This window comes from Sorex araneus, chromosome 8, assembly GCF_027595985.1.
Source record: "Sorex araneus isolate mSorAra2 chromosome 8, mSorAra2.pri, whole genome shotgun sequence".
In the NCBI taxonomy this organism is placed as follows: Eukaryota; Metazoa; Chordata; class Mammalia; order Eulipotyphla; family Soricidae; genus Sorex; species Sorex araneus.
This window is the reverse complement of record NC_073309.1, coordinates 51,239,400-51,263,967: the sequence shown is the minus strand read 5'-3', so window position 1 is coordinate 51,263,967 and position 24,568 is coordinate 51,239,400. Positions and strand designations below refer to the sequence as shown.

The following is a 24,568-nucleotide window of genomic DNA, read 5'->3' as shown; positions in this document are numbered from 1 at the left end:
AGTGCTTAATCCAAGTTACTCTTTCCTAACTCTAGCAGGGTCCTAACTCGTCGTTACTTTTTGGATCATGACAGAATTTGCCCATCACTATGCTCTTAATTTATAGTTAAGTATTGTGCCACTTTGGCCTGGCCCATTTTGATGCCAGGGTAGTTCACAGCTTGCCCTGGGTCCATTGAGTCCCTTTTCAGGACCCTCCTTTTGGGGTGCTAGGAACTAAGGGCAATTGAGGCTTCAGTCAAGAACGAAGATGCCCAGGAGTGAATATTATTCGGAGTCAGTTCCGAAGTTGCAAAAGCATAATATTAACTGTCTTCCTGTGTCTATACAAAAATGACATTGCTTTAAGGTAAATTATGCAAAAGACATGAGGAGAAGAAAAAGGCAATATTTCAATTATGAGTAATGTCAAGTGTCCTTAGAAGGATCTGGCCTTACAAGTTAATAGAGTATGAATAGGGGGAAAAGATGTTAGACCAATTGGGTAAGAGAGACCAGAGAAGTTACAGATAAGCACAGAGAAATGGAAGTGACTTGAGAGCACTGTGATGGGTGTAACCAATAAATCTAAGCTCCATGTGGCAAGGGAGAAAGGACAAACCAATGTTTTCCTACACTACTCTGTTTAAGATGCAACTTAAATTAGGTCAGGTTGAAGCCCAAAGAGCTATTCGTAGGAGACTGCTGGAAACATTCACGAATGAGTGCCTGAAGCCAGAGGGAGAGGTTGGCACCCTCCGTGGGTTCTCTGCCCCCTTTATCTCTACCAATTGTCAGTGTCTGTTGAGTCCAGCAGTCTAACACATCTCTCATGGGAGTAACAGATGACCCACAGGGATCATAAAGAGTAATATACTGTGTATCTGTAGACAGTTGGTTTGAGATGAACAGTAGAGTAAAGTGAGAAAGAGTGAGTCTTTGTGGATAGACAGGCGCACCTCTGCCTTCTCCTCTCTGGGCCTCTTCTGTGTTTCCTGGATTCACAATCCCCTCATTTTCTCCTGAAATGAATCAATGGATAAGTGAAGGGTGTTTGGGGTCCTGGAGTTTCTGATTTCTGTTTTCCCAGAAGGCCCTCTGTCTCCCAAACTCAATTCAGGATGAACTCTGAGTACCTGTGTTGGCATTCGAGAACATGGAGATCCAGGACCAGGTATCTTTGAAGCCTTGTTGGGATGAGCCAATTTTTTCCCTTTTTTTCATCAGCGGGTTTCAGTCATACAATGTTCCAACACCCATCCCTTCACCAGTGTACATTTTCTACCAATGTGCCCAGTTTTCCTCCCATCCACCCCAAAGCCTGCTTCTATCTAACATCCAGGCATGTTGCCTCTCTCACTCTCTCTCTCTTTCTCTCTCTCTCAATCTCTCTCTTTCTCCTTTTGAGCATTTAGGTTTCCTATATGGGTGCTGAGAGGAAATCTTTTGTTCAAGAAGTTTAGTGTTTATATGGAGAAGGTTCAACTGAAGTGGATTTTGTAAATGGTTGGCAGTTTTGAGTTGAGCATGATTGCCAAGGCTTCTGGAATTACAGCAAAGTGGGGAAACTTAGCTCATCCCAATTGCAAAAGAGCCTGGAGATTTCTGTCATAAAACTGGCAAACCCAAATTTCCAGCAGATTAATATCTTGATGAGGTCTTCCTTATATCTTGGGGTCTGGGCCTGGGGATTGTTGAGATTTTGGATTGTGGGAGCAAGTGGCTGCCTGAGGCTCTGAATGGGAATGCACTGGGCTAACTCACTTCCCCCCACCCCCAGATGCACTAGATGATTCACTCATGTGTGTGTCCAAAAAATTTACTGAAGCTTTTGAAAAAAATCTCTTTTGAAATTTCTTTACAACTCAGGAGCAAACCAAATAAATGAGCTTTTATGGCAGCACCAGAGGTGGTTGGTGGGGAGGTCTACTCCATACCTAAATTTTGTCAGCCTAATTTCTCAGAAAAAATATATCCTTAGTTGATGAAGTCTGGCTGGAGGCATAGTGCCAAATTTTGGGGTGTCATAGAGCACAAGGGCACTGCCAGGCTGCTGATACTCTCACCCAGCAGGTCCAGGATGCCTGAACAGAGGTGCTGCACACTCTGGGCCCAAGGGGTGGTGGCGGTAGCAACTTTGGCCAGAAACTGTGTGGTTGGGGACTCCAGGCAGGTGGCCAAAACCAGTCCAGCAGAACCTTCACAGGGGGCACTCGTCCGTGTCCTCGAATTCGGTCTCCAGGCAATTGGAGCTCAGGAAGATTTTCTTCCAAGATATGATACAGTCAGCCACCACTGCCAGAACCTCTCTGTGTGGGTTGGGGGAACCTGGGGTGCCCCTCTACTCAAGGACTGGTGCGCCACGGTGGTGCCAGGTTGGACCTGAAGATCATTGTTTATTCACATAGAAATGCTGTGGCTGCAGTGGCCTGCTGAAATAGCGCATATGACCGCTGTGTCTGCACCAGCTTGGGCACCTGCAGCCACACCTCAGCCTTCTTCAGGGGTCACATTCCTGGCCAAAGCTCTATGGCGGGCACCAGGCTGGTTCCAAAAGGCACCCATTGAGGGAGAATATTCAAAATTCACTTACATTCTTTCACGCAGATATGTGACCACAGCTGCTGCTGTTCAGTGAATTGAGTGCTGTCGGCTCTCAGCCAGCTCTGGCCTTTTGAAGGCATGCTGCCACCAACTCCCCCCCAACCCCTCTATCCCTAGTTATTTTGTATTGTCGGGGTTTTTTCTTGGATTATAGATGATGAGAGGTGAACTTGTCGAATGGAAAACGACCAAACTCAAAAATAGCAAATGTTTTGTTTAGATGAGTATGAAGTCTTGACAGTATTAAGCTCTATGAAGAAAATCAAACAATAAATACAAGTAATTTATGACTTTATTACATTGTTTTAAAAATGAGCAAAGAAGGCAGGAGCAATAGTGCAGAGGGCAGGGTGTTAGCTTGATTCGTGTCCATGTCAATTTCAGTACCCAGCACCCAGTATGGTCCCCTAAGCCCAACAATGAAGATCCCTGAGACTAGTGCCAGGATTATGCTCTGAGCAATATGGTACGTGGCCCTCACACTCCTCTCCATCCACTCCAAATAATCAATGAAAATAAGACTTTAGGAAAATAACAATTACTATTAATAATATGAGTGATTGGCTGGAGGAATCGTCGGGATGGGGATGTGTACCAAAACTAGATAATGGTCCAAACATGATGACTGCTTAGTGCCTGTGTTGCAATTCATAATGCCCAAAAGTAGTGAGAGAGTATGGGGAATATTGTCTGCCATGGAGGCAGGGGGAGGGTGGAAAAGGGGTGTTATACCGGGGATATTGGTGGTGGGGAATGTGCATTGATGGAGAGATGGGTGTTTGATCCTTGTGGGATTGTAACCCAAACATGAAAGCTTGTAACTATCTCACAGTGATTCAATAAAATTTATATAAAAAAAGGATGGATTGTTTGGAAACTCGTGGAAGCTCGAGTTTGAGGGGAGACCACAAGGAAGTCCTCTGAGGCACACTGGACACATGGTCATGTTCTAAACTGATGCTCCTCAATATGAATGAATTTTCATAGGAAAGATAAAACATAATTCAATGGTTGATTTTTATCCCCGTTTTCTATTGAAGGTAATTTATGTCATTAAAAATCCCAGAGATGTTATTGTGTTGGCCACTTGTTCTGGAAAGGCTTCAGGAAGCCAAATCAATAGAACAGTATTTTGATTGGTTCCTCGAAGGAAATGGTGAGTGACTGTAAAATATAGTAGTTGGATAGAGGATGTCAGAGTCCTTTATGAGATCTCATGTTACACAAGATTGTAATTCAATGTCTTCCCAACAAATGAGCACCTGGTTTGTTAGTATGGAACCAATATTTTATTTTTGCAATTAAAAAAATTGAATTATCATGAGATGGTTACAAGCTTTCATGTTTGGGTTACAATCTCACAATGATCAAACACCCATCCCTCCACCAGTGCACGTTTCCCACCACTGATATCCCGTGTATAACCCCCCTTTTCCACCCTCCCCCTGCCTCCACAGCAGACAATATTCCCTATACTTTCTCTCTACTTTTGGGCATTGTGGCTTGCAACACAGACACTGAGAGGTCATCGTGTTTGTTCCATTATCTACTTCAGCATGCATCTCCCATCCCAACTGGTTCCATGGAGCCCAATTTTTCCAAATGCCAATTCTCTACTGCAGTGCAACCTCACAAACTTGGAGACTAAGGAACCATTTGACATGCTACAGTATTAATCCTCCCTTCCTTTGTTCCCCTGGAGGTAGAGGTTGGGGGTCAGCTTTTCATCAAATATCTGCATGAAATAATCCACACTTTCCAAGACATCTTGAGTGTATTTTTGCCAAGATCCCATAATCTCTTATCCTATGTAGAGGAGTTTTATGGTTTGGAGTCTTGCATTCAATATTTGACCCATTTTGGTGCTAGAGAAATCACAGAGCAGTGAGGCACTTGCTTCACACATGAGGGACCTTTCTCTGATTCCTGGCACCCCATATAGTCCCTGAGCTTGCTGGGAGTGAATTCTGAGCACAGAATCAGGAATAAACGCTGAGCACCTCAGATGTCAGTCAAAACTCAAATTTTGGACCCATTTTGACTCAAAGATTGTGAGTGGTATAAGACAGACATTGGGTTCAGACTTTTTCACCCTGAACCTCACTTTTGGCAGCTACACTGATCTAAGAATCATCTGAGCCATTATTGCACTCTTGCTGTTCTTGTCTATGACTCTGATGTGTGATCACTAAAGACTGATGGTGGATGGCATCTGCATTCTCTTGAGCCCACCAGATGAGATGCCTGTCTGAGGTCAGAACTGTACCATATTGATGCCAAAGTTTTGTGATCAGATTGGAAATCAGCATGTGTGAAGCCTCCAGTTTTGTTTCTCTTGCTTATATGAGATCAGGTTACCTAGAACTTTTTTTTAACTTTGCATATTGTAGAAACACATTTCAATGTCTGAAGAAATGTCATGGAATTTTGAAAAGAATTTCAATGATTCTCTAGTTCCATCTGTACTCTGCACACATTCACCACAGCCATACACATACACACCTCTCTGGTAGATCCTCTTAGACACAGATTCCCCCACCCCCACACCATCAGCTACCATATCAGCAATGCTCATCAAATTTCACACCCAGGAACAATTTAATGCAGTCACCAATTTGGTCATGACTATATCAATATGTCTATGAGCAGAAGATTGTTTTTAATGGGGAACAAGCATGTCTATATTCTGAAATTTGGTAAATGTGAAACTGACAGGATAGACTCATGTGCTCCCATCAAAATTCTTTGTAATAGTTAGATCAAAGTGAAGAGAAAGGCACACTGGACTGGAGATAATCATTTATATGGGAAACATGGTTCTTGGAATTTTCTCTTTATGCACATATGCAGGAAAATCCTAACTGTGCTGTCTTTTTCTCTGGGAAAGTCAGTATTAAGCATAGTTGACAAAGTAACCTCTGTGAGGTCATTAACAGTGGGACCAAGAGCCTGAGGAAGTCTTTTTCTTTGAATTAGATCAAAAGCCCTTGCTTTAAGAAACCATTGACGAGGGTAAATAAGAAAGAGAAGAGATCAGTATGACAATAAGAGCTGGGAATGATCATGCTGGACAAGATCTGAGGGCTAAAAGTAGGTAAGGGATGAACTTTATAAACTTTCAGTATCAATAGTGCAAACCATAATGCCCAAAGTGGAGGGAGAAGTGGAGACAGAGAGAGAGAGATAAAGAAAAAAAGTGCCTGCCATAGAGGCAGGCAAGGGTTGGGTGTGGGGTGTGATGGGAGAGAATCTGAGGACACTGGTAGTGGGAAATGTACAGTGGTGCAGGGAGGGGCATTGACATAGTATAGTACTGAAATCCAATCATGAATGATTTGTAAGGGTCTATCTGACTGAATTCAATAAAAAAGTAAAAAGAAAAAAGAAAAAAAGAAACCATCAAGCATCAATTGCTGGAAAAGTGAAGGTGATATCGTGGAACAGGGTTCATCCTTCCTAGAACCCCACTGTGTTGGAGGAGAATGGAAGCCTTTTCAAATCATCAATTTTCTTCTTTCACTTTTTATTTTTCTGAGCCCCCCGAAAACTCTGACTTTGACAAAACTGTCATGAAAAAATTGATCCTTTGTCTGCCTTAATCTATGAACCCCAGTTTGCCTTTCACTGCTCCCCAAATTAATGTGCTTTGTCTCCTGCGTGCTCAGGTAGAGAAGAAAAGGGCATGAACGAGAAGAGTATATTATTCTCCCAGTTTAGGAATAGTTTTCCTTTCCAAATGAACACTTAAATGTGATTTTTGAAAGTGAAATCAAATCAAATATTTAGATATGAAAGTCATATACAAATCCACTACAAGGTCCCCATTCAGGCCGCAGTCCAGGGATTCTGTCCTAATGTCTCATGCTACTTGGGTTAATTGCCCAAACTAAATAGTGTACTTTCCACCAAATATTTATTCAAATTGTACTATTAGTCTGGGACTGTTAATCATTTACAGAGCACTTCTCTTGCATGTGTCAAGTGCTGGTTTTGATCCGCGTCCTAAACACCAAGCAACGTAAAAGTGCTTCATTACTAGGGCCAGAGAGATAGCACTTGCTTGCATGTGGAAGACCCTAGTGGATCCCAGGCATGAGATATGGTCCCTGGAGCATGGCCCAAGCATGAGCACAGAGTCAGGAGTATTCCTTGCCTTCCACCAGGTGTGGCCCCAATGTCTCTCTCAAAGCAAAGAAATTGTATTTTTAATGGATAGGTATATAAACATTTAAAAATAATGAGCAGATGTAGGAGTACATAGGTTAGGACACTTGCATTGCAGGTGACTGACTAGCATTCCATCTCTGGTATAGCTCATGGCACCCTGAGACCTGCCAGTGCAGAGCCAAGAGTAATTCCTAAACACTCCCAGTTTTGTGCTGCCCACCGCCGTCAAATTTACTCCGGAATTTGAGTAACTAGTCACAGGGAGAGTTACAAATCACAAGTCAAAGTAAAATCATATCATTCTAAAATCTGTGCTCTATTCTTGGAAAATCAGTGGAATATTAGTCACTAGAAATTTGTTTTGGGGCAGAGATGCTTAGAGGTGCTTCCAGACCCTATTGCAGATTGAATAATCTGGGACACCCAGAATGGAGTAAGTGAGACAGCACCTACCTAAACAGAGTTTTGGCAACAGAGAACTTCTACACTCCAATCACCACCAACCGCATGGCCAGACTCCACAGCTCTGGATGAGGCTCCTCCAGAAATGAATCTGTTGAAAAACTCGGGTATGTGGGTTTTGTGACTGAAATCTCCAGGTTCTCATGGAGTCAGGGATGGGATACTTCCCCTGTTCTTCTGAAATCCTGGCAGTCATGCCCTTAAACATTATCTTCTCCCAATAATCTCATTAACCAACCATGATCCAGAGGCTCATTAAATCTCAAAAGAAACCAACAAGTTACAGAGATTTTCCAGAAACCACCAGGCAGAGTGATCCAAGCTGTGGAGTGATCCTTATGGCTCTTCTCTCTACTATCCTTGGGTGTTAGTCTCCATTATATTCTTTACTTTATATTCCGCAAATGAGTGAAGTTATTCCATGTCTGTTTTTCCCTCTCTCTCTGACTGATTTCATTTAGCATGATACTCTCTATGTTGATCGCTTATCTACATTGCATCTAAAACCATTCTTTAAAAATATTTAAGCACCTTATATCCTACATTCGTGGAATTCTTACTGAATTGCAGGTTTCTTCTCAAGATTCATACTCAGATTTACAAATAATGTCTCCTGACTAACCTAAACAGAGGTTAGTTATATTGCACAATATCATGACCATTGGACCTGACTTAGGGAGTGTTTAGACTTTATTATAATGTGGATCTTATAATTGACAAAGGAGCCTCCAAGCATGGATATCACATCCCTCAAAGGAAAACAACCAGAATGTCTGGTGAGCATAAAAGAATTAATGGTGTATTTTTTTCCAACCGTGATTTTCACACCTGCTGTCATGACAGAAGAGTGGCATAATTTTTTGTTTACGGATGAAGATGTCTTGCTGCTGACCTACCCTAAATCAGGTAAAGCAGCTGGAGCAGTTGCAGAGACAGACTGTGGCTCAGTCTGTGGGCATTAAGGAAAAAGAGGAACTTTCTTTATTTTTCTTTTTTTTAATTTTATTGAATAACCATGAGATAGTTACAAGCTTTCATATTTGGGTTACAATCTCACAATGATCAAACACCCATCCCTCCACCAGTGCACATTTCCCACCACCAATATACTGGGTATACTCCCCCTTTCCTACCCTCCCCATTCCTCTATGACAGACAATATTCCCCATCTCTCTCTACTTTTGGGAATTATGGCTTGCAAAACAGACACTGACAGGTCATCATGTTTGGTCCATTATCTTATTTTGGCATGCATCTCCCATCCCAACAGGTTTCTCCAGCCATCATTTTCATAGTGATCCCTTCTCTATTCCATCTGCCTTCTCCCCTATGCTCATGAGGCAGTCTTCCAGCTATAGGAAAATCCCCCTGGTCCTTGTATCTACTCGCCTTGGGTGTCAGCGTCATGTGATATTATTTTATACTCCACAAATGAGTGCAGTCCTTCTATGTCTGTACCTCTCTTTCTGACTCATTTCACTTAGCATGATATTCTCCAGGTCTATCTATTTATAAGCAAATTTCATAACTTCATCTCTCCTAACAGCTGCATAGTATTCCATTGTGTAGATGTACCAAAGTTTCTTTAACCAGTCATCTGTTTCAGGGCACTCAGGTTGTTTCCAGATTTGGGCTATTATAAACAGTGCTGCAATGAATATATAGGTACAGATGTCATTTCTACTGTGCTTTTTTCATCTTTGGGATATATTCCAAGAAGTTGCATTGCAGGGTCATATGGAAGCTCAATTTATAGTTTTTGAAGCACTGTCCATATTGTTTTCCAGAAAGACTGGACCAGTCGGCATTCCCACCAACAGTGAAAGAGTGTCCATTTTTCCCCACATCCATGCCAGCACCGGTTGCTTTTGTTCTTTGGAATGTGTGCCAGTCTCTGTGGTGTGAGTTGATATCTCATTGTTGTTTTGATTTGCATCTCCCTGATGACTAGAGATGTGGAGCATTTTTTCATGTGCCCTTGGACCATTTCTATTTCTTTTTTGAGGAAACTTAGGTTCATTTCTCCTCCCCATTTGTTGATGTAGTTGGAGTTTTTTTCTTTTACAATTCTACTAGTGTGTTATATATCTTAGATATTAATCCCTTATCAGATGGGTATTGGGTAAATATTCTTTCCCACTCTGTGGGCTCTTTCTGTATTTTGGTCACTGTTTCTTTTAAGTGCAGAAGCTTCTTAGTTTGATGTAGTCCTATTTGTTTATGTTTGCTTCCACTTGCATGGTTACTGCTGTTTCATCTTTAAAGATGCTTTTAGCTTCAATGTCATGGAGAGTTCTGCCTACATTTTCTTCTATGAATCTTATAGATTCATGTCTGATATTGAGGTCTTTAACCCACTTTGATGTGACTTCTGTGCCTGGCATTAGACAGCAGTCAGAGTTCATTTTTTTTGCAGGTAGCTATCCAGTTTTCCCAGCACCACTTGTTGAAGAGGCTTTACTTGTTGCACTTCACATTTCTTGCTCCTTTGTCAAAGATTAAATGGCCATATATTTGGGGTCCATGACAGGATATTCAATTCTGTTCCATTGGTCTGTAGGTCTGTTTTTATCCCAAATACCATGCAGTTTTAATTACTACTGCTTTGTAGTAGTGTTTGAAGTTGGGGAAGGTAACGCTACCGATCTTCTTTTTTCCAAGGACTGCTTTACCTATTCGTGAGGGTCTATTGTTCCATATGAATTTCAGGAATGTTTTGTCTATTTCTTTGAAAAATGTGATGGGTATCCTGATAGGTACTGCATTAAATTTGTATAGTGCTTTGGGCAGTATTGCCATTTTGATAACGTTAATTCTCCCTATCCATGAGCAGGGTATGTGTCTCCATTTCCTAGTGTCCTACTTTATTTCTTGAAGTAGTGTTTTGTAATTTTCCTTGTATAGTTCCTTCACCACTTTGCTTAAGCTGATTCCAAGGTACTTGATTTTCTGAGGTACTAATGTGAACAGGATTTTTTATATGTCTCTTTCTTCTCTTTCATTATTTGTATATAAGAAAGCCATGGACTTTTGGGAGTTGATTTTGTAGCCTGCCACTTTACTATATAGACTTATTGTTTCTAGGATCTTTTCTGTAGTCTTTAGGGTTTTCCAATTGTAGTATCATATCGTCTGCAAATAGTGATAACTTGACCTTTTCCTTTCCTATCTGTATGCCTTTGATATCTTTTTCTTGTCTAAGTGCTATGGCCAGGACTTCCAGTACTATATTGAATTGGAGTGGCGAAAGTGGGCAACCTTGCCTTGTGCCCAATCTTAGAGGGAAGGCTTTTAGTTTTTCCTCATTGAGAACGATACTTGCCATGGGCTTTTGGTAGATGGCTTTGACTATATCAAGGAAAGTTCCTTCGATGCCCATTCTGCTGAGAGTTTTCATCATAAACTGTTGCTGAATCTTTTCAAAGGATTTCTCTGCATCTATTGATACAATCATATGGTTTTTATTATTTCTTTTATTGATATGATGAATTATGTTGATTGACTTGTGAATGTTAAACCATCCTTGCATCCCTGGGATGAATCCTGCTTGGTCATGGTGTATGATCTTTTTGATGAGTCATTGGATTCTACTTGCTGATATTTTGTTTCATATCTTTGCATCTGTGTTCATCAGGAATATCGGTCTGTAGTTCTCTTTCTTTGTGGTATGTAGTCTACTTCTGGTATCAGGGTGATTTTGCTTCATAGAAGCTGTTTAGAAGTGTTTTTGATACTTCAATTTCCTGGAAAAGCTTAAGGAGGATTGGGAGTAAGTCCTCTATAAAGGTTTGGAAAAAAATCACTAGTAAATCCATCTGCGCCAGGATGGATTTTGTGTTTGGGGAGACTTTTTATTACTGTTTCAATTTCCTTGATGGTGATAGGTCTGTTCAGGTATTCCAGGTCTTCTTGGTTCAGCCTTGGGAGGCTATAGGAGTCTAGGAATTTATCCATTTCCTTGAGGTTTTCATGTTTCGTGGCATAAAGTTTCTCAAAGTAATCTCTAAGGATTCTTTGAATTTCCGTAGTTTCTGTTATAATTACAGAACTGTTTTCATTTCTAATTCGGTTTACTAGGGTTTGCTTTCTCCCTTTTCTTTGTGAGTCTTCCTAGAGGTTTACCGATCTTGATTATTTTCTGTAATTTCTGTTGTAATTGCAGAACTGTTTTCATTTCTAATTTGGTTTATTAGGGTTTTCTTTCTCCCTTTTTTTGTGAGTCTTGCTAGAGTTTTATTGATCTTGTTTATTTTCTCAAAGAACCAGCTCTTGGTTTCATTGATCTTTCGGATAGTTTTTGTTTTTTGCTTTCACCTCATTAATTTCTGCTCTGAGCTTTATTATTTCCTTCCTCCTGTTCGGATTCTGCTCCTTTTGTTGGTCATTCTCCAAGCTCTCAAGCTGTGAGGTTAGTTTACATAGGTGGGGTCACTCCTCCTGTCTGAGGAATGCTTGTAGAGCTATGAACTTTCCTTTTAACACAGCTTTTGCTGTGTCCCATAGGTTTTGGTAACTCGTGTACTTATTGTCGTTCATTTCCAGGAATCTTTTGATTTCCTCTTTGATTTCCTTTCTAAGCCACTCATTGTCCAACAGTGAACTGTTTAATTTCCAGGTGTTTGATTTCGTTTTCTGTTTGTGTGTGTGTGATTTATTTCTAATTTCAGCACATCGTGGTCTGAGAAGATCGTTGATACAATCTCTATCTTCTTAATTTTATGGAGGTATGTTTTGTGGCTCAGCATGTGGTTTATCTTGGAGAGTGTTCCATGTACCTTTGAGAAGAATGTATATTCAGCTTTTTGAGGATGAAGTGTCTTGTATATATCTATTCAATCCCTTTATTCCATTTCTTCCCTCAGATGTTGTATGCACTTGCTAAGCTTGAGTCTGGTTGATCTATCAAGAGGTGATAAAGCGGTGTTGAAGTCTCCCACTAGAATTGTGTTGCTATCGATGTCTTTCTTCAAGTCTATGAGTAGTTGTTTTAAGTAATTTGCTGGTCCCTCATTAGGTGCATATATATTTAGTACTGTTAGTTCTTCCTGTTGTACAGATACCTTTATCAATAAGAAATGACCTTTACTGTCTCTTGTGACCTTCTTCAGTCTGAAATCAATGTGGTCTGATACTAAGATGGCTACCCCAGCATTTTATGGGAGTTGTTCACCTGTAGGATTGTTTTCCAGCCTTTGACTTTGAGTCTGTGTTTGCTCTGACTGTTGATATGTGTTTCTTGCAGGCAGCAGAATGTTGGGTTCAATTTTCTAGTCCATCCTGCCACTCTGTGTCTTTTAGTTGGTGCATTTAAACCATTGACATTGAGAGAGATTATTGTTATGGGGTTTTGTCCCATTTTTTCTGCTGAAGTTTGGTGTATTAAAGGATCCTGTCTTTTCTTAAAGTAAAATTCAGTCGTTCTTGTAACCATGGTTTTGAGTCTATGAAGTACCTGAGCTGTTGTATTTCTGTGAAACTGTGTGCTATTCCTTCTGTGATGAATGAGAGTCTAGCTGGTAAAGTATTTTTGGTGAGGCATTCATTTCATTGATTTTTTTCACTTTATCCCACCACTGTTTTCGGGCCACGAGTGTTTTATCAGACAAGTCGGCTGTGAATCTTAAGGATGCTTCTTTATAGGAGCATCCTTTCTTTGATCTTGTTGCTTTCAGAATTTTGTCTCTATCTAAGGCTTTGGTCATTTTGATCAGGATGTATCTTGGGGTATTTTAATTTGGATTTCTTCTAGCTGGTACCCTTTGGGCCTCCTTAATATGGTCACATGTTTTCTTCAGCTCTAGGAACATCGTAGCTATGATGTCTTTGACAGTTTCTTCTTCGTCAGGGTTTTCTTCCTGTCTCTCTGGGGCTCCAATAATTCTTATTTACTCCTCTTGGCTTCATCACCATCTTCTTTTGCCATCTGTTCCCGGAGTGTCAGTCTCCTTTCCATTTTCTATTGTTTCCTAGAGAGTCTCTGAACTTCATCTTCAAGCTCACTAATTCTGTCTTCAGCAGCTGTTACTCTGCTGCAGTGGCCGTCCAGTGAGTTTCTAATTCGCCTACTAGGTTTTTCACGTCTGATATTTCCGTTTGTATTTTCTGCATCTCTACCTTCAAATCTTGTTGTATTTTATTAGTATTGCTTTCCATTGTTTCTTTTAGCTCCCTAAGCATCCTCAGTAGCTTCTTTCTAAATTCTTTGTCAGAGAGGTTGTATATAACTTCATTGTTGTTGGGGTCTTCTGGGATAGCCTCTTCAACAAGTAATCTTGGTGGGGATCAGCGTTGCTTTACCATTGTGAATTACTATGTGGTTCAGCCCTTCACACTCAGTTACTATTCTGTTTATGATGCAATTATTAATTTAGGTGGGCTTAATGTGATATTGGCTAATGTGTTTCTGTTGGTTAAGCTAACCTTGTGAAAGTTCCAACGAAGAGGGTAACTTCTGGTTCTTGTGGGATATGGAGGGGAGAGAATAACTACTGTGGCCCCAGCTCCGGGCCAGAACCCCAACCAGGGCTGGTACCTGAATAGGGTGGCAGAGAGTGGGCAGAACGATTCAGCTTTGGATGTGGTGCGATGTCCCTCAATTCCCGTTCCCCGAAGACCAAGGGTGAAAACCGGCTTTCCTGGGAACTGGGTCAAAACGCAACTCAGGCAGGAGCCCTGATCCGGGCTGGTACCTGAATTGGGTGGCAGAGTGTGGAAAAGAGGGACTTTCTATAGGCCAGACCACCATTGTCCAGGGAACTGGACATGGGCCTGGAACAGAGACATCCTAATAGGATTGGGGTGGGGACTTTCCAGGCTCTCAGGGAGCCTATAGGATGGAATCCTAAAACCATTTCAAGTGTTTTAACTAATGTCAATATGCAAAAGTGCAGATGGACCTTATCAAAGACCAAGAGGGAAGCTTGATTGTTGATTAGCTGGGACTGTAGTGGCATCACTATACACTGCATATAGTCCCGTGACCAGATATATTCTGTAAGTAGATTTTCACATCTCAGTTGTGAGGTGTGAATTAAAGACAATTTAAAGAGAAGAAAAGTTCCACCTAAATTGAGATGCTAAGAGTGAACGTGATCAACTAGCATCAACATGCCCAGGAAATCGTCAATGATTCAGTAACACCATTATAAAATTATAACACTGAAAACCAATTAACTTCTATTGTCCTTAGTTTGGATAATTCCACTTGCCTTTATGTTGTAACAAACCATAGGAAGTAAAATTGTTGTACCTTCTAAATGGATAGGTTGAGATGGTGGGTGGGTTATCAGGGACATTGGTGGAGGGAAGGTCACACTGGAGGTAGGCATGATGTTAGAACATTTAATGCCTGAAACAACTGTATTATAAACAACATGGTAAATCATGGTGTTATATGTATATGTATAAATACATTTTAAAAGAATGCATGTAAAATTGTTTACTGAAAAGGTTGTTTGTAGGGAAAGATGTAAATGTGAGCAGCGATCAGGAAATGAAGGGTCTGGATGAGTAAGTTAGTTGAATGATGCTACTGTTATATCTCTTGTGGGAATCATAGCATTTCTAGGGATCTAGGAGACTCTCCTAGGTGTTCTGGGGGCAGGATGGTTCATGCAGTTATTTCACCCAGGGCCTCAAGCATGTCTGACATTTGATCCAACCAATTGTGCTGTTATTCTTGTACAGATGCTACTCATTTTTTCTATATTTTACTTTTCCCATTTAAGACTTATATGGACATTGTGGGTTCAGAGTTGTACATAATACTGTTGTTTCAGACATTTGTGTTTCAAACCTATCCAATCACCATGTGACCTTCCCTCTACCCTGTTCTTAGATTGCTTCCCCTGACCCCATGAAGGCTGCCCTTCAGTAGGCACAAAATCATGAATCACAAATCACAAAAACCTGTTGATCATCGAATTTCTCGAGCGGTCTCAGTAACCTCTCCATTCGTCCTATCCCTGAGATTTTAGAAGCCTCTCTCTACTCGGCCTTCTCAGAAGTGCTACATTGGAGGCTCTTTCAGGGTCACGGGAATGAGATCCAGCCTGTTACTGGCTTTGGCATATGAATACACCATGGAAAGCTTGCGAGGCTCTCCCATGTGGGCAGGAAACTCTCAGTAGCTTGCTAGTTTCTCCCAGAGCAGAAGTAGGTTATAAGATATCGCACGGCTGAGAAGTGGCCGCACGCTTCTGGGAGCTTGCTTTAAGTCTCTGGATGTTGGCTGTTGATAGGATTACACACACCTGGGTTCCTTTGCCGGTACCTTCATGCGTGAGGCTTGTCCGAATGTGTGGAGAGGGGCCTTGAGCATGGCTGTGACTAGATTCTGGAGGTCCTTGGCTGCCGGGAGCTCTGCTCGGGGCGGGGAGGGAAGCTGGAGCCAATCCCCTCCGAGGGGCTATTTGCTACAACCCAATAGTAAATGGAATTTCCGAATAATGCTGCATTAACAAAATTTGTGAAAATTGTTGTCTTACAGTGGGGACAAAATGCTTGTCTATGGGTTAACCAAGTTGTTTGTCAATTGTTTAGCTTCTCTGTTATTGATTTTTAAAATTGATTTTCATTGACTTCTATGTTACTTTTGCATTTAACTTGGTGTGCTCTAATGGGCTGTCAGTATTGTGGAATTTGTAGGGGTCGCTCCATCCCCTATGTGACTGCACTCTCAAGATGTCCAGGATTTATAGAAATGTGCCAATTGGATCAGCAGGTTGGTTTGGCTTGCATCTCCCCAAAGATTGTAAAGATAGGCCTTGTTTATAAGGAAATGACTGTGCAATGTGGGTGTTGCTTGTGGAACTTCTAGCAGTACAGCAGGGTCAGGGGGCTGCTTTTCCCCACTACAAGAAGAAATTAGAGTTTTCAGGCCAAAATACTATATACCTGGAATTTTCATTGGCCTGGCATCTCTGCAGAAATGAGTTGTGAAGCAGTGGAGTTGGGTCGTTTGCATGGCTCCAGCTCTGGGGGGTGGGTGCAGATGCTGGGGCTTCTGCAGGGAGGAAACTTGGCCTGTCCCTCATCCTAAGGGAGCCCCATAATATTCAGCCTAAAGTTGCTTGTACCCCTGAGATTTATCCTGGCTTGCATCTCTTCTGGGGTTGGTCCTGAAGCTATGATACTAGGCTGCTATCACGTATGATACTATGTGTATCAAGATGCTATTTATATGAGGGAAGGGGAACAAATGAGGACTGAGTCTGAGGTCAGTGACATGGCAAGTGCACAGGAATGACCATTGGGTAGAGACAGAGGCGGAGCCAAAATCAAGATAAAATGCCTTGGCAATGTGTAGTTAAAATGTAGCACAAACATCTCAGGGCATATTCCTCAACCTTTTATGAAGGGGTAAGTTCTGAAATAACCACAAGATGTTGTGTGCTCGCAACTGAGTATTGAGTCCAGCTGACCGTGTTGAGTCCAACAACCAGTGACACAAGGACAAACTATCGTGCTGGTGCATTTAGGAAGGGTACCTGCTCTTCTGGAGCTCATGAAAACAGAAAAATATGGGTGGTGATTACGGAGTAAAGGGAGGGAAAAGGAAGAGTTTATATGGATTCGGTAAAAGGTCCTGCTTGAATGTTTATAACCAGGTATAAAGTTCCTTCTTGTAATTTAAGAACTTCTTTTTTTGTGTGAGTGAGTTCTTTTTTTCTTTTTAATTTCATTGAACCCACGGACAGTTGATACAAGGGCCAGAAAGTTTGCCCCATAGCTGGAATTCAAGAATTTCTTACAAAAAGAACCATGGGGAAATGTTGGATAACTACAGGCAAGTCCCAAACACTGTGACGATTGCCTCTTTGCTTACTGAGGTACCAGAGGATTTCAAGAGCATGAATGTTTCTGTTTAGGGATGCACTGCACCATTCTAAACCCAACACCAAACTTCCAACACCCCTGCACCATTGCTCACCCACTGGTCCCTCAGTAACATCAAAATTTTGACCGCAGAATAAGGGGTCTCTTTCCCGGAGTCTCTCTATTTTATTTCCTTGTTTATTTTCTTGATTGATTATCTATCAGTTATATAACCTGGTGTTTCTTTTTATTTAATTATTTATTTTATTCACTGTCACTGTCATTCCGTTGCTCATCAATTTGCTCGAGCGGGAACCACTAATATCTCCATTGTGAGACTTTTTGTTACTGTTAATGGCACATTGAATACACCACGGGGAACTTTCCAGGCTCTGCCATGAGGGCAAGATACTCTTGGTAGCTTTCCAGGCTCTCTGATGATAAATAAATAAAGTATGATTTATTATTATTTAAAAAATTATTTTCATAAGATTGTTCACATTAGTTGATTACATTTAATGTTTCAACACCAGTCCCAACACCACTATACCTTTTCACCACCAATATTTCAAATTTTTCCTCCACCATTCAGGCCTGCTTGCCGTGGACAGATGCTAGATAATTTATTTTCTATTGCTTATCATGAATATCAAGAGAGGTCACGAGGCTGCAAAAGCTGCCACATACTTTTTGAATTCTAAAATTGTAAATGGTTGGGATCCAGAGACATCTCTTTATGGAGCTAATCCATTTTCACATTCATTTGGGAGTCTCTGGATCAAGGCTGTTGGTGTGCTAAGGTGGCATCCAGAGACAGATCATGGGTGTGAGAGCTAGGACCCCAAACGAGCGGGGAGACACGAAGCAGGTCCATCCCTGGTGCTACCTTGTGGCCTGGAGTCTTAGTCCCTGAACCCCCATACCTGGGTTTTTCTTCTGGAAGATCATGGCTACCAGGGTTTCGTCTGGAACAGGAGGAGGGAGCACACCCGCTCCATCTGAGGGGCCACGGTAGAAATGATTCTGTACTGGGACTGGAGAAGTCTCCAGCGAGCTGTTGTCTTTCGGGATTCACTGCTGTGTCTCTGTCACCTGGTATTTAATTTAATTTCATAATTACTTCCACATTAGATGAGAAGAGTTGGAATTTATCTCTTCTACCAGATGACTAGGATTCCTCACTGTCTGTATAGTTCTCATCTTTTTCATCCATTTATCTGTTTTTGGGGAATTTGGTTGCTTTCAGATCTCAACTTTCGTTGATAGAGCTGCAGTTTATGTGTGAAAATGGTGTTTTTTTGTTCCATAATTAGTACCATGCATTTTTAAAAGTCAAAGAAAATGCCTGATCTTCATTTTCTGTCCTTTATTTAGGAACACATTGGATGGCAGAGATTCTTTCCCTGATTCGTTCCAAAGGAGATCCCAAGTGGATTCAATCTGTGCCTATCTGGGACCGTTCCCCATGGATAGAGACAGATGTGGGGTATAAGCTATTGAAGGATAAGAAAGGCCCACGCTTTATGTCTTCCCACCTTCCAATCCAATTCATGCCGAAGTCATTCTTCAGTGCCAAAGTGAAGGTGAGTGCACGATATTCCTCGTATGTGTGATCAGTGCTTTTTAAATCTCTCTATGTCCAGAGTGTAACAGACTGAGATGGGGATGTAGAGTCTCTTTCATAGGTCTGTAGTGGGGTCTTTGGTTCTATGTAAGATGGCATTACTGTGTATTTCTGAGTGCATTATGTCAATCATTCAACAGGGTTTTTAGCAGTCAAGTTAAAATGGAAATAAAGAGTTCTGTTCTTTGCTATGTCACCCCACTCAGTTTAAGACACAACTTAAATTTGGTAAGGTTGAAGCCCAAAGAGCTATCCATAGGAGATTGCTGAAAACATTCAAGAAAGAATGCCTGAAGGCAGGGTGAGTGATTGGTACCCCTCCTGAGTTTTCTGCCCTTTTTGTCTCTACCAATTGTCAATGTCTGTTAAGTCCAACAGTCTAACACATCTCTCATGGGAATGACAGGTGACCCAAGGGACCAAGGGATAATAAAGAGTAATATAATGTGTATTTGTAGACAGGAGTTAGTTTGAGATGAACAGTAGAGCAAAGTAAGGAAGAGTGAGTATATGTGGATAGACAGGCATTTCTCTGCCTTCTCCTCTCTGGGCCTCTTCTATGTGTCCTGGACTCACAATCACCACATTTCCTCATGAAAGGAAACGATGGATAAGTGGAGGGTGTTTTGGGTCCTGGGGTTTCTGATTTCTGTTTGCCCAGAAGGCCCTCTGTCTCCTAAACTCAATTTAGGGGAAACTTTGAGTACCAATGTTGACATTCGGTAACACAGAGATCCAGGACCGGGTATCTTTGAAACCTTGTTGGGATGAGCTAATTCTTTTTAGAATTAGCATCCACAACCAGTCCAGCAGAACCTTCCCAGGGGGCACTCTTCCCTGTCCTGAATCTACTTTCCAGGAAGTTGGACCTCGGAAACATTTTCTTGCAAGATAGGATATCATCAGCCACCGCTGAAAGAGCTGATATGGTGTGTGTGTGGGAGGGGGATGGGGGGTCAGGGGCGGCGGAGATACCCTGGTGGCAGCGAGCAGCCCGGTACATCGAGCCTTCCCCTCATGGCAGGAACCTGGGCCGCCCCTCTACTCAAGGTCCGGAGCACCATGGTGGTGCCAGGTTGGACATGAATATCATCATTTAGAATTCACATAGAAATACAGTGGCTGCAGTTGGCCTACTGACATAGCGCACATGACCGCCCTGCCTCCTCCAGCATGGACACATGGAGCCGCATTGCAGTCTTCTTCAGAAGTCACATTCCTTGCCATACTCAACAGCAGGCGCCAAGCTGGTTCCGAAGGCACTCATTGAGGGAGAATATTTAAAGGACATTACCTTTCTTTGGGCAGAAATTTTGTGACTGCAGCCACCCACTGTTCAGAGAGTTGAGAGTTTCAGCGCTCAGCTAGCTCTGGGCTCTTATAGACACGCTGTCAACATCTTCTCCCCGCTGCCCTGCCCTCCCCACACCTAGTTATTTTGTATTGTCTTGTGTTTTCTTGGATTATAGAAGAAGAGAGGTGAACATGTAGAATGGAAAACTACCAAACTCAAAAGTAGCAAATGTTTTGTTTTGACGAGTATGAAACCTGACAGTATTAAGCCCTATGAAGCAAATTGAACAATAAAGACAAGTAACTTATGATCACTTTATTCATTTCTTTACAAAATGAGCAAAGAGGGCAGGAGCAATTGTGCAGAAGGAAGGGTGTTTGCTTTGTATGTGTGCATCTCAGCTTCAATCCCTAGCGCACACTATGGTCCCCTAAATCCCAAGCAGGAATGATCCCTGAAAGCAGAGCCAGGCATATGCCCTGAGCAACATGTTTTCAAAAAAATCCTCTTCAAACCGACCGGAAATGATCAATGAAAGTAAGACTTTAGGTACATAAACATTGCTATTAAGAATGTGGGCAATCACTTCAGTGGGGTAGATTCAGGTAAAAGGAGGGATTGTTTGGTGAATTGTGGAAGTTCGAGTCTGAGGGGAGACCAAAGCATGTCCTCTGTGGCACACTGGAAACATGGTCATGTTCTAAACTGATGTTTCTCAATATGAATGAATTTTCATAGGAAGGATAGAACTTAATTCCAATGGTTGATTTTTACCCCCTTTTTCTATTGTAGGTGATTTATGTCATTAGAAATCCCAGAGATGTTATTGTGTCTGGCCATTTGTTCTGGAAAGGCATAAAATTTGTTCAAGAAGGAGAATCAATTGAACAATATTTTGATTGGTTCCTCGAAGGAAATGGTGAGTGACTGTAAAATACAGTAGTTGGGTGGAGGATGTCAGAGTCCTTTATGAGATCTCATGTTACACCCAAATGGTAACTCAATGTCTTCCCCAAAATAAGCAGCTGGTTTATCAGTATGGAGCCTGATTTTTCTATGTCCCAATTCTCTACTGGAGTGCAACCTCACAAATATAGCGCTTCAGGAATCATTGGACACACTTCAGTCCTCCCATCCTTTGTTCCCCTGGGGGTGCAGTCTGGGGGTCAGCTTTTCATCCAATACCTGGATGATAGAATCCCGACTTCTCAAGACATGTTGGGGTATATCTTTGCCAAGATTCCATAATCTCTTGTCCCATATGGTGGAGTTTCATGGTTTGAAGTCTTACATTTAGTATTTGACCCATTTTGGTGCTAGAGAAACCACAGAGTGGTGAGGCTCTTGCTTCACATATGATGGACCTTTGTTTGAATCCTGGTACCCCATACAGTTCCCTGAGCTTGCCAGGAGTGAATCCTGAGCACAGAAACAGAACTAAGCCCTGAGCCCCCGAGATCTCAATCAAAACTCAAATTTTGGACCCATTTTGACTCAAAGATTGTGAGTGGCATAAGACAGACATTTGCTTCATACTTTTTCACCCTGGAACCACTTTTCATAGTAACACTGATTGAACAATCATCTGAGCCATTATTGTACTGCTCTTGTCTATGATTCTGATGTGTGAACACTAAAGGTTGAAGCCTGAATGATATGTGCATTCTCTTGAGCCCACCAGATGACATGCCATTTTGAGTCCAGAACTATAACATATTGATGCCATAACTTTGTGATCACACTAGAAATCAGGTGTGTGAATTCTACAGCTCTGTTCCTGTTGCTTTGTTGCTTTTGTGAGACTGGTTTACTTAGAGCCTTTTCTAGTTTGCATACTATAGATAGTGTAGATACACATTTCTATGTCTGCAGAAATGTCATGGAATTTTGAAAAGATTTGCACTGATTCTCTAGTTCTCTCTATACTCTGCACACACCCACCACAGCCATGCTCCCGGAGATCCAAGAATACAGGTGTAATTTCATTGATTTTTGTTACCTTCACATGCTGCCATCAATGTCTTGTTGTCTTAACTGCACAGGTCATTGACCTCCTGTCATTCTCTGGATATTCTTGAATGGGAATGGTTCCTTATTTTCCCTTTAAAAATTCATTATTTTGATATAGAAACTCACTTTCCTCTCCATTTACTGACAGAACAGTAAAATTGATGTTACTGGTCAGTAATTTTCATGATAACCTGCCCTAGTCTAACTTTAATTTCATGTTGGCCAAATTATCTTTGTCCTCAATACCTTTCTACCTGCTTGTTTTTGAGGTGCTAGGAATGTCAATTCTGTGCTCTGTCACTGAGCCACATCCCAGCTCCTAGTTTTGTCATTCTGCTATCTGTCTGGTATAGCTGAAATAGGATCCAATATTTCTGGTGTTAATATGAGCTGCTTATTCATTTTCTTATCAATTATGTAACTATTGGCTGTATTAGAAACTACAATTGGGTGCAAGTATGATAAACAGTCATGTTCTCTTCCTGATCTTTGTTTCAGATATTAACAAAGCTGAATTCTCCTTTATTTCAACAGCCTATTTTTAATAACACATAGACTTTTTATGTTCATATTTGAAAGCCATCTTTTCTGAGATTGCTGTGTTCTGATAGGAAACATATACCCAGAAATCCATACTTATCAAAACGTTATAGCTCAACAAATGTCCCCTTGCTTCATATTAACTTGCCTCATACTGACCTTACAACTATGCTACTCATTCCTATTTTAAAGAGCAATGATTCAAATTAATTATAAATTGACATAGTCATTCACACTGATGATACAAGTTAACTATAAATGAATGTAGGCATTCACACCAATAATACAAGTTAACTATAAATGAGTCCGGTAAGAGATAACAACCTAAATAACCACCAAGTAGAATAACTATAAATAGATACTCATCAAAGGAATGTGATGTGGGTCTGTCTTGGTTTCAAAAGTGACAGAGTTTTGTGCTCAACCTCATTCTGGTAATAGGTGGGAAGTGAAGGGAGATAAATGATGCAGGTGAGGAAGTAAAGTGAAGGAACTGCTGCAGGCACAAGATTTCCTATGTCAAGACAGACTTTGAATGGCAAAGCTGCAGTGGGACGGGCCCCAAGATGGAAAGCACTGTGCATTTCTGATAACATTTTACAACTATCATGTTTAGTTGTTTCACTTCCCAGGCCCAGGCCGCAGATCTTTTAGTGTCAAAAGATTATAATATTCATTAGGAACCTTGCACAATTACATGCATTTTGTTCTTGGCATATGAGGAATTTCTTCTATGTCTGCACCATTTTTTCTCTAAACACACGTTTCATTCTCCTCTATCCACTCATTTTTAGTAACCTTTTATGTTCTGGGAGAGGGTTGAGTTTTGAAAGAGCTGACCCACAGAACTATTGCCCTTGTCCTTATCCCCTCAGTTCTTCTGCATGAATGGAAAGTTCTTTATCTCCTTTCCCCAGTCACTTCTGAATGTCATATTTTAAAAATATTTTAACTGCTGGTGGGAATGCCGACTGGTTCAGCCCTTCTGGAAAACAATATGGACGACTCTCAAAAAATTAGATATTGAATTCCCATTTGACCCAGCAATACCACTGCTGGGAATATATCCCAGAGAGGCAAAAAAGTACAATCGAAACAACATCTGCACATGTATGTTCATCGCAGCACTGTTTACAATAGCCAGAATCTGGAAAAAACCCGAATGCCCCAGAACGGATGACTGGTTAAGGAAACTTTGGTACATCTATACAATGGAATACTATGCAGCTGTTAGAAAAAAGGAGGTCAAGAATTTTGTAGTCAAGTGGATGGGCATGAAAAGTTTCATGCTGAGTGAAATGAGTCAGAAAGAGAGAGACAGACATAGAAAGATTGCACTCATCTATGGTATATAGAATAACAGAGTGGGAGACTAACACCCAAGAACTGTAGAAATAAGTACCAGGAGGTTGACTCCATGGCTTGGAGGCTGGCCTCACGTTCCGGGGAAAGGTCAACTCAGAGAAGCGATCACCAACTACATTGTAGTCGAAGGCCATGTGGGGGAAGGGAGTTGCGGGCTGAATGAGGGCTAGAGACTGAGCACAGCGGCCACTCAACACCTTTATTGCAAACCACAACAGCTAATTAGAGAGAGAAAACAGAAGGGAATGCCTTGCCACAGTGGCAGGGTGGGGTGGGGGGGAGATGGGATTGGGGAGGGTGGGAGGGACACTGGGTTTACGGGTGGTGGAGAATGGGCACTGGTGAAGAGATGGGTTCCAAACTTTGTATGAGGGAAGTATAAGCACAAAAGTGTATAAATCTGTAACTGTACCCTCACGGTGATTCTCTAATTAAAAATAAATAAATTAAAAAATAATAATAAAATAAAAAAATAAAATAAAAAAAAATAAAAATATTTTAATCCTGAGTCGCAAGAACTTCTACTAAGCATGTTACCTCGACAAGTTTTTATAATATTTGGCTTGCTTTTTGCCCAAACTTGAGTGCCAGTTACTTCATCAGCTTCCATGTTATTCTGCCCAAGGCAGACATCTTTCATTACAGTCTCCCTGTAATGAAGCCAGCCTGAGTTTTTTTCTCAACCGATATTATATCGTCAGATACAC

General features: G+C 41.4%; 1 protein-coding gene across 1 annotated transcript in view; it reads left to right on the top strand.

The window, feature by feature from the left end:
* The window catches only part of LOC101551700 (sulfotransferase 2A1-like), a 37,212-nt gene that overhangs the window by 6,428 nt on the left and 6,216 nt on the right, over positions 1-24,568 (top strand). Inside the window, exons 2-3 of the mRNA XM_055146197.1 lie at positions 18,403-18,611; positions 20,739-20,865. Of these exons, the coding sequence (XP_055002172.1) occupies positions 18,403-18,611; positions 20,739-20,865 (336 nt within the window). The remainder of the gene's footprint in view (positions 1-18,402; positions 18,612-20,738; positions 20,866-24,568) is intronic.